Source organism: Eucyclogobius newberryi, unplaced genomic scaffold (assembly GCF_026437365.1).
Source record: "Eucyclogobius newberryi isolate DKJ021-1_F unplaced genomic scaffold, fEucNew1.0.hap1 SCAF_7, whole genome shotgun sequence".
Taxonomy (NCBI): domain Eukaryota; kingdom Metazoa; phylum Chordata; class Actinopteri; order Gobiiformes; family Gobiidae; genus Eucyclogobius; species Eucyclogobius newberryi.
The window spans coordinates 33,027,456-33,038,875 of NW_027316389.1; the positions used below are offsets into that span (position 1 = coordinate 33,027,456).

At 40.5% G+C, this 11,420-nt stretch overlaps 1 protein-coding gene across 1 annotated transcript; it reads left to right on the plus strand.

Annotated features, from left to right (window-relative positions):
* The first annotated feature begins 180 nt into the window (after positions 1 to 180).
* LOC140349085 (arylsulfatase A-like) lies at positions 181 to 9,020 on the plus strand. The gene is made up of 8 exons (XM_072435305.1): positions 181 to 419; positions 1,229 to 1,469; positions 2,621 to 2,839; positions 4,678 to 4,847; positions 5,725 to 5,849; positions 7,519 to 7,646; positions 7,724 to 7,826; positions 8,707 to 9,020. Exons 1-8 carry the CDS (start codon positions 196 to 198, stop codon positions 8,997 to 8,999), a joined length of 1,503 nt encoding a protein of 500 aa, XP_072291406.1. The 5' UTR covers positions 181 to 195; the 3' UTR covers positions 9,000 to 9,020.
* The last annotated feature ends 2,400 nt before the right edge of the window (positions 9,021 to 11,420 follow it).

The window sequence follows — 11,420 nt, forward strand, 5'->3', positions numbered from 1 at the left end:
CCATAGATCCGTGACCGGATCCGTGAGCCAAACCTGATCCAAACAAGTCACACGTTCTCCTCTGGTCGCTCCACGGGACGGTCCACGCTCCACGGGACGGTCCACGCTCCACGGGACGGTCCACGCTCCACGGGACGGTCCACGCTCCACGGGACGGTCCACGCTCCACGGGACGCACCAAAAGCCTGGACAGTCATGGTGAACGCGGTGACCGTCTTTGTGCGGGTGTTCTTGTGCCTGTGCGTGAGCTCCGCGGCGCCGCCAAACCTTGTGATCCTGTTCGCGGATGACCTGGGCTTTGCGGATGTGGGCTGTTACGGACACCCCACCTCCGTGACCCCGAACCTGGACAAGCTGGCCACGGGAGGACTGCGCTTCACCGACTTCTACGTCACAGTCGGCGGCTGCAGCCCGTCCAGGTATCAACATTCAGAATAATGGCATCTGATCAAAGGGACATATGATACTATTATACTGTATTATACTGAACTATATTACATACATATAAACCTTTTGTCTGTTTTTGAACACATTTTTAAATGAAGGGCTCTTTCTCCTGCACCGAAGTTCGCCCCGAGTTTGTGGGCATGCGCAGTAGCGTCTGGAGGGTGGTTCATGAGGAGACGCAAAATGAATGAGCTCTGAAACTGTCATCACTGAAGCTCATTTATGTCCAGCTCATTGTAACTCTGCTTGTTAATGACAATAACTCTCCATCACAAATGGTGAAGAGACTGAAATTACATAACACCAAACACTTACACAAAATTACCAAATCCAGTGTTCTGTTTTTATACTAATACACACATGTTTTAAATGTATATTTCCAAAACAGCAGTGGTGAAAACTAAGTACAAAAGCAAAAGTACTAAGTCAATTTTACATGGGATATATTTACCTTTACTTTTACCTCCTGAAATGGCCTAAATGACAAAAGATTTTGAGTTAAAGACACTTAAATAAAATGACTAGAAAATTAGATTATTGATATCAGTTGATTTAAAAGTTCTCAAAATCTGTGATGTACATTTTTGTACATACTTTTTTATGTGATACTTTTACTTGAGTAATTCGTTGCTCTTGTATCTGTACTTTTACTTAAATAACAATGTTGAGAACTATTTCCACCACAACAAAAGGCAAGTCTTATTTTGTCTGACTCTATGAAATGTAACATTGCTGTATTTAGTTCAATATTTCCATGTACGTGTTACTCTCCCGTCCACAGAGCTGCTCTGCTGACCGGCCGCTATGAGACGCGCTCAGGGATTTATCCCGGAGTGCTGTACCCAGGCTCCATCGGGGGTCTTCCTCTGAATGAGACCACCATCGCTGCCATGCTAAAGCCGCTGGGATACGCCTCAGCCGCCGTCGGGAAGTGGCATCTGGGCTTAGGCGCCAACGGGACGTACCTTCCAACCAATCACGGGTTTGAACACTATCTCGGGATCCCGTACTCTCATGATCAGGTCAGTGTGTTCTCAGCAGGAGACGATCATATACTGCTACAGGATCTAGTGCTACAGGATCTAGTGCTACAGGATCAAGTGCTACAGGATCTAGTGCTACGGGATATACTGCTACAGGATCTAGTGCTACAGGATCTAGTGCTACGGGATCTACTGCTACAGGATCTAGTGCTACAGGATCTAGTGCTACGGGATCTACTGCTACAAGATCTAGTGCTACGGGATCTACTGCCACAGGATCTAGTGCTATGGGATCTACTGCTACAGGATCTAGTGCTACGGGATCTACTGCTACAAGATCTAGTGCTATGGGATCTACTGCCACAGGATCTAGTGCTATGGGATCTAGTGCCACGGGATCTAGTGCTACAGGATCTACTGTTACATGATCTAGTGCTACAGTATCTAGTGCTACGGGATCTAGTGCTACGGGATCTAGTGCCTAGTGCTACGGGATCTAGTGTTATGGGATCTAGTGCTACGGGATCTAGTGCTACATGATCTAGTGCTACGGGATTTAGTGCCTAGTGCTACAGGATCTAGTGCTACGGGATCCAGTGCTACGGGATCTAGTGCTACAGGATCTATTGCTACAAGATCTAGTGCTACAGGATCTAGTGCTACAGGATCTAGTGCTACAGGATCTAGTGCTACGGGATCTAGTGCTACAGGATCTAGTGCTACAGGATCTATTGCTACAAGATCTAGTGCTACAGGATCTAGTGCTACAGGATCTAGTGCTACGGGATCTAGTGCTACAGGATCTAGTGCTACGGGATCTAGTGCTACAGGATCTATTGCTACAAGATCTAGTGCTACAGGATCTAGTGCTACAGGATCTAGTGCTACAGGATCTAGTGCTACAGGATCTAGTGCTACAGAATCTATTACGTCGATCTCTACATGAAAATAGTGCAATAAATGATCATATTGCACCCACGGTCACTGACACAATCACTATAACACAGGGCGATTACAGTAAAACAGTTTTGAAATGTACAGTATCATTAAAAGACTTGAGCTGCAACAAATAAATAGAATAGACCTAGACTCTACATAAATAGATTGGAGGAATACTTCATACTTCAATGGAGGAAAACTGATCTTACGGACTGTGTTTTGTCACAATAACGTACTTGAATTCTTCCCAGGGCCCGTGTGCAAACCTGACCTGCTTCCCTCCTGACGTCAAGTGTTTCGGACATTGTGATCTTGAAGCGGTCACTGTTCCTCTGATGCACAACGACAAGATCGTTCAGCAACCGGCCAACTTCCTGGAGCTGGAAAAGGCTTACAGCGACTTTGCAACTAACTTCATCCTGACGTCCGCCCAGAAGCAGCAGCCCTTCTTCCTTTACTATCCGTCCCACGTGAGCAGGACCACAACACACATCCGGTTGCTCTTTATTTTCTTTCCTCATTAAGTACAATACCGTATTTTCTAGATTATAAGTCGCTCCGGAGTATAAGTCTCACCAGCCATGCATAACAGAGAAGAAAAAAGCACATATATCTCACAGGAGTAAATGTCGTGGAAATGTATTTGATCAAATTCAGGACCAAGAACAGACATTTCCTCTTGAAATGCAGTTTAAAATAATAACAGATGAGAGAACACGGTGAATAGGTGTACGTATGCTAACGCTAACACCTTCAGCTACATGAGGCACAGACAGAACTGTGAGTGTCTGGTATGTTAACATAACATATGAACAGTTCTTCAGATAAATATAGCATAAAGAACATGCTAACAAGTTTACAGAAGCATCAGTTTTACCCCAAATCACTAAATCCATCGAATTCTTCTTTCTCTGTGTCACTTCTAAACAACTCCACAAACTCCAGAGGAAGAGGAAGTGCAGAGTTCTTCTGCGTCGCTTAGAGCCTAGAGCGCCCTCTTGTGAAAATAACAAATAATAATATCACATATAAGTTGCACCCTGGCCAACTTATTCGAAACAAAACATCTGCAAAGCACAATTTGGTAGAAATGTCCAGCCCATTCTGGATTATGGCGATCTCTAAACCAGCTCCGTCCAATCACTCTGTATTCTCTCCTCGACTGGCCTTCCCTTCATTCTAAACTATTATTGGTAAAAGCCCTCATTACCTTTGCTCGTGCTCTTTTATATTGTAAATAGATTGAATGTTTTCTCTGTATGTGTATCAAGGGTTGTTTTTAATTTTGAACATCTTTACAGAACAATACAGAGAACATGACGCACTTCACATACAAACATCCAAATAGACCTGTACTTCTGGTCCGTTTAGTCTGTCCCAATGAATCCAAAGTTCTTCACATTTTAGTAGAGAGAATTAAAACATTGATCTGAACTTTCAAGGGGAATACTATACAAAGATGTAAAGCTTAGTAAATATTTCAATCAGAGGGTTGTGATATAATTACTGCTTATTCGTAAATATCTTATTCTTCCAACATATCAAAGCTTTTCTTGTGATTTTCCTTTACAATCTGGTGAAACATTTGTACCTTCTGTTATCCAGACTTTACATTTCAGATCTGTGCTGTTTGAGGTGCAAAACTTTGAACATAAACAGTCTAATTTACGATTTTAACATATCAAAGAACGCAGTGCAGCAACACTCTGATTTGAGCCTTTTTTTCTTTTGATAATTGTGGAGTTTTCCTGCCATTCAAATATTGAGATCGCTTTATTCCACTCTTCAAACAGCCGGCTGGAGATGGAAATCGTGAGAGTCAGGAACAGATCGAGAAATCTGGGCAAAACATCCATTTTTATAGTTTCAATCCTTTGACTTAGACTCAAGAATGAGATTTCAAGTGTTCTTTATAGTGGAGAAAAGAGGAGTGTTTTTAGTTTTTAGATCTTTATGAAGAACTACAGCCCAGATATTCAAGGGATTCACTTTTCCATTTAAAGGGATTTATGTGTACTTTTCCATCTTATTTTCTTTCACTAATAAGAACTGTTTTAAAGGACTGCTGCACTAATCAACAGTCACACGAATAGAGAATACAAGAATAATTATCTCGTATTATTCACACAATAGAACAAAAGTAGAGGAAAACAACCAAACTCAACATGACATTTGAACAAGCTGCAGATGCATACGACACGTGGACTCATGGATATAGTGTTTGGTAGTAATTACTGACTTTTGGACTGATTTGATTGGCTTTATTGTTGCAAAAGTGCCGATTTCCGTCCTTCTTTTCCGTCCCCAGCACACGCACTACCCCCAGTTTGCAGGCGCGAGGGCGGCAGGGACGACCCCCAGAGGTCCTTTTGGAGACGCTCTGCTGGAGTTGGACAACACAGTCGGAGACATCATGGCAGCGCTGGAGAAGACGGGGGTCATCAACAACACTCTGGTCTTCTTCTCCTCAGACAACGGGTTTGTGCTTCCTCTGATCCACAACATTCAGTTTGATTTAATGCAGTGAGTGAAAGGGGAAATACAACGTGCAGCTAGTGATTCGTTTATTGCTCATTTCAATGATAAAAATTGTATTGACAGGTTTAGACAGATTTTACACATTTCGAAGCATAATATCAGATTTTAATTGAATCTACACAATGACTCAAATGATTTTTTTAAAAGACTTTTTTCACCAAAATTTGGATTTGATCACTTTTTTCTTTTTTAAAAACTGGGCAATATGACAAAAAAAACTTCATATTGATAGATCATTATTTTCTAGTCAATTTTATTTAGATGTTGCTATTTGAGCTTTATTTGACCAGGAAGTCCCTTGGGATAAAACCTGTTTTTCAAGTGACACCTGAGCAAAAGGCACCAAAAGCCAGACTATTAAAGCAGATTAATTAAGAAATATGAAATATAATTGTGTTCCTCTAATACATGTAAAATAACCAGCTCAAGAATAACATCTGCACTATTCTTAAGTAGAGATTTTAAAATGATCCTCATTTTAAAATCTCTACTTAAGAATAGTATAAATAAAATAGTAATAGAATAAAAAGGGAATAAGTTAATTTGGTTTCTGCTCAAATTAAAATATTTTAATTTTCTTAATTCATATCATTTTTTATTTTTTTTTAATGACTGCTCTTTGATATAAAAAACTAAAAACAGTAAAATTTCTTCCTCCAAACTCTGAACTCTGCTCCAAACCTCTTTGTTCATTGACTGTGGAAATGACTCAATTCCAGCTCAATTCAAATGTGATTAAATTGCACAGCTCTAGTTTTAACTCGTAACTCATAAGTCATGTTAGCGAACACAATGGTAAATGTCTTGTTTCTTGCAGGCCTGAGCTGTTGCGGAGGTCCCGTGGGGGCTCTGCAGGTCTTCTGAAATGTGGCAAAGCGACTACATACGAGGGCGGGGTGAGAGAGCCCGCCATCGCCTACTGGCCCGGACGGATCCAGCCGGGTTCGTTAGCATTGACACCATTTGACACATTTTTCTTTCTTTATCACATAACATTTTACATTGCTAAATATCTAAAAAAATAAATAATTAAAAGCCAGGGTTTCTCAGGAGAGTTGGCAGATGAGACAGCAGGGGGCGAACAGCAGGGGGCGACGATGAACACTTCAAACTCCCTGAAAATACATATTTAACTATGACAAAGATGTTCAATAGGTGAAAATGTGACTTAGTTCTGCTTTAAGGGCTGAAAATGTGATGGATGTTAGTGACATTTTTGTAACTTTACCGTAGATGTAAAAACTGTTGAACTGACCTTTTACACATCATTAGTCCCAACAAATGGCAAAACACTTATGCGGCCTTTGTTTTCTCATTTTTAAAGTTAAATTTACTTCTCAGTTCTAACCTTTCCAGACATTTGTTCAGTCGCTAACGCCAAAGGACGTACTGCGTCTATATTCAAATGATCCATGAAACAGTATCAGTGCCTTCTGTCGCAGGGGGTTGGACTTACGACTTACCTACAGAATCAGCCATATAGAAAAAACAACCTACACAATTCATATGGAAACGAAACTAAAAAGGTTCATTTCATTTGAATAACTTTTTGAAGAATTTCTACTTTTCACAGCCGATTTCTGACCATCACCGTACTGTACTTTTACTGCTACTTGAGTTACATGTAGTTTAAGGGACTTGGCAATGTCCCAGCATCTCCTGTCCTGAGACAAAATGTCCCAGCATCCCCTGTCCTTAGACAAATGTCCCAGCATCCCCTGTCCTTAGGCAAATGTCCCATCATCCTCTGTCCTTAGACAAATGTCCCATCATCCCCTGTCCTTAGACAAATGTCCCAGCATCCCCTGTCCTTAGGCAAATGTCCCATCATCCTCTGTCCTTAGACAAATGTCCCATCATCCCCTGTCCTTAGACAAATGTCCCATCATCCCCTGTTCTTACGCAAATGTCCCATCATCCTCTGTCCTTAGACAAATGTCCCATCATCCCCTGTCCTTAGACAAATGTCCCATCATCCCCTGTCCTTAGACAAATGTCCCATCATCCCCTGTCCTTAGACAAATGTCCCATCATCCCCTGTCCTTAGACAAATGTCCCATCATCCCCTGTTCTTAGACAAATGTCCCATCATCCCCTGTCCTTAGACAAATGTCCCATCATCCCCAGTCCTTAGACAAATGTCCCATCATCCCCTGTTCTTAGACAAATGTCCCATCATCCCCTGTCCTTAGACAAATGTCCCATCATCCCCTGTCCTTAGACAAATGTCCCATCATCCCCTGTCCTTAGACAAATGTCCCATCATTCCCTGTCCTTAGACAAATGTCCCAGCATCTCGTCTTTAGACAAATGTCCCAGCATCCCCTGTCTTTAGACCCTCCTTCTCGGCCAGGACAAACTACCAAACCTCTTCTTACGCGTTCCTTTCAGATATGATTTGTTTTAGTATTTTTGTGTCTGTTCTTTGGAAAAACCATAATCTGTGCATTATTTAATGTTTCGTCTGTCTGATTACATTCACTTATAAACGATCAACTCTTAGTATTAGAAGTAATAATATCCCCAAATACTTTTTACTCTCACTACTTTTAACTTGTACCTGACTAATAATATCATAACTGAGTTTACGTTTCCTCTGGCCTTTGGTCAGGTGTCACTCATGAACTGGCCAGCACTCTTGACATCCTGCCCACTGTGGCCAAACTGTCAGGGGCCACACTGCCCCCGGTGGCTCTGGATGGAGTGGACATGTTGGACATCCTCTTCAGTCATGGCAAGGTGCTGACGTCCCTGTGTGCATTTTGAGCACGTGTGCTGGTGTGAAGGCTGAACTAGCTCGTGTTTTTGTTTTGCAGAGTAAAAGACAGGCAATGATGTTCTGGTCCCTAAACCCCAGTAAGACCCGCGGGCTGTTCGCTCTGAGGCTGGTGAAATACAAGGCGTACTTCTATACAAGCGGTACAGTCACACTAATACTCTTAAGTTAAAGGTGCACTATGTAACTTCTATGTTAGACGGTTTGCCCCCTGCTGGTCAGGAGATGTTATTGCACTGCCTGGTATTTATCCAATTACAAATATGTGTATAACATTATTTTTTATTTTATTCATCTTTTCATTTTTTATTTATTTGTTTTATTATTTTTGTATTTATTCATTTATTTATTATTATTATTATTATTATTATTATATATTTTTTCTCTATTCCCTATTAAGAATATGAGAGTTTCTGTCCATAGGAGTTTTGTTTACATGTTGTCTTATCTGTTCTTTTCTTCTGTATCTACTTGCGTTGCAACCACGGAATTTCCCCATTGTGTGGACAAAAAAAGGCAGATCTTATCTTATCTTAACATCTCAAAAAACATGTGTGAAGTGAGTGGGGTTGCCTTTCCACAGATCTGACCTGGTGGAGGTAGATACTTAAAACTGTGAAAACATCCAGCAAAGCACTAACATTTCCACGGGACAATCCCAGTGGTGGACTCTTCACCAACATAGTGAGAGTTTAAGTCTTTTTCTCTGTTCTCTGGTGCCACACGCCTTTGTAGCAAAAACAAATCAGTTCTACAACTCAGGAAAGATGTTTAATAATGATGTCACTGTCCCGGACATGAAGCAGACAGAGGAGCTCCTTCTGGTTTTTGTCTGATTGTCTTCTTAAATTTGTGATTTTTCATGTCAAACCACAGCAAATCACAAGCATTAAACTCATGTTTTAGACGGAAAATATCTTAAGGAATGTGTACATACTTCTTTTTACTCCGACGCCACATAAATACTAAAACATCCAGCAGTACTTCCACCGCTCTCTACTCACCAAGCTTCATTTCCACCAGGTTCTGTCAAAAGCAGCACGGGGCCGGACCCTGACTGCGTGGCCCCTCTAATGTTCCACGACCCGCCTCTTCTCTTCGACCTGGAGAGCGACCCGTCCGAGCACTACGCCCTCTCCCTGAAGGAACGGCCCGATCTCCAGAATGTTCTGGACCAGATCATGAAAGTCAAAGCCAGTTTGGAGGCCTCCATGGAGTTTGGAGAGAGCCAGATCGCAAAGGGAAGCGATCCAAACCTGGAGCCCTGCTGCAATCCAGAGTGTAGTCCCAAACCCAGCTGCTGCCGCTGCCCCTAGCACTGGAGGGAACACACATGACCTTTTTCTGCTTTTTTATTTACACATTTTCTGTTTTAGAAATGAGCATATTTCCTTAAAGTGGCCGATCTGTGTCTTCAAATGAGGAAAGCATGTTCAAATCAAATATACTGATATATCGGTTTCTGCCACGTAACGTCACTTACGTCACAGTTACAATGTAAGCACTAAAAGCTCAGAATCACATAGAAACATCTAGAACAGGTATGTCCAAACTACGGCCCGGGGTCCAAATGCGGCCCACAGACCATATTTTGTTGGCCCTCCGGCTTCCTGCTAAGTTTGTCCGAACAACCACAAAATTCAAGCCTTTTTATGTGATAACCACCTATTATTAATGTTCCAAGTATTATTACAGGTCTGGAGGCTCATCGAACAATGCCAAATGCAACATTTTTAAGTATTCACTTTCAAATTCAACATTGTCGTGTTGTTTGTGGCCCTCTGTTCCATATAAGTTTCAAAATGTGGCCCTCGGTGAAAGAAGTTTGGACACCACTGGTCTAGAAGCTCTACAACTCACCTAAAGCCATCTTCCAGTTGTTAGAAGAGTTCCTACACTTTCCATTACGTGGCATGCTGTGTGCTAATCACAAAGGATCATGATTGACAAGTATTTTATGCAAAACGTGATGTAGAAATATACACATTTCCCTTGGCGTTTACAGTTGTTAATGTTAGTGACTAGAACCGATATGGCCACAGAGTGTAGGTCGTGTCTGGCATGAACCGATTGTAGTTTGCAGTTTTGGTTCGGTGGTAGTTCCAGCAATTCTAGCAGAAGTGCTCCTCTGTGTTTTTAACGTCCATTTAGTGTGCGATCCCTAGAGTCATTACAACAGACCTCAAACATGCAGCTACTCGTGTTCTCAGCCTGTGATGAACTCATAAATGTTGTTCTGAGTGTGAAATGATCAGTTATTTTGTGTCAAATCTATCAAAATATGAGCCAAACTAAACACCAGAAAAATACCAAGCCCACAATGTTGAAAAGCAGTTGTGTGAAGGATGTTAAAGGGGCACTATGTACAGTTCCGACTGAAACGAATGAACACCACACACAAAAAGATGGATTTCAGACATCAAGCATATAATTTATTCAGAAGACCAAAGCCATGACAAGGCAGAGTGATGTAACGCTTTTTTTGTCATTTTTGTATTCAATTTACAAGTCCTTGATTTACTTTTTTCCCTTTCTTTTTTTTGTTTAAAGATACAAGATAGGATACGTATGCTGTCACATACTCTTTTGCTCTAGGTACAGTGAAGGATTCTGTCAGAAGTTTTGGTTCTTGTTCATGTGTGTCCGTGGTAACGATGGGAGCGCTCTGTGCAAACAGGATTCGGATGACAGAACTGGACAGCTCAACGCGCCGCAAACATGGAATTTCTGGAGTGAAAAGGCAAAACTCTACAGCAAACTGTATTTCTGACTTTTCGGTGAACTTATTTGTTGTTTCAAGAAGGGCTGCACAATATATCATGGATAAATAAAGGTATTCACAATAAATCATATTCCAATTAAACTGAAATGTAGTTTTGTTAAAGGCAGATTTTATTCATGATTTTTCTTATTCAGTGTAAATTAGACTTTTTTATTTCGACAGTTTACGTTATGTACATTATTATTACACTAAAATGTAGTCAACAGTCAACTAACTTAACATAAATATACTGTTTTGGAATTGAAACATTTTGAAAAAAGCTGATTTTATTCATGATTTTCCTTTATAAATTAGCCTTGTCTTTTGACTAAGTTAAGTTTTAATTTTGACAATTTGATTAATACATTAATTATTAACTGAAATGATTGTCAAAACAGCACAGCCATATCACAACTAATGTGACAGAAATGTATGATTTTTATAAGGGAAAATGCTGATTTTATTTAGGATTGTTTTAAATTAATTGCAAATTAGTCCTGATTTTGTCATATTTCTTTCTCTGTTGTTTGTATTTTGACTAATACGTTATTATTTATTACTGAAATGATCGTGTAGAAGTAAAACAGCCATATTGCAATAATTCCCGTATCGAACCATGACGTAAGATTTGTATGTTCTTATTTCGTTTATGTACTATTTAAGTGCAATTTTCTTACTCCAATGTCAGACCTTTTTTACTCTGAAAATAGTCCAAAAATCTAGTCCAATTTACTAAAACAAACTACTCAAATCAAGATAAATATTCATTTTAACTCCTGATATTCTAGTTTCCTAATCGCAGCTGCCTCAGTCACTTTATGACGCCGTGTTAGAAAAAACACAAATATGGCTGAAATGTGCTGCTGTAGCCCGCCTGAGTTTCCATGACAACGACTTTATAAAAAGAACAAAACAAGAAAAGACATTCGTGAACTTACATGATTGCAAATGACAGACATTGGTGTTGTTTTGTCAC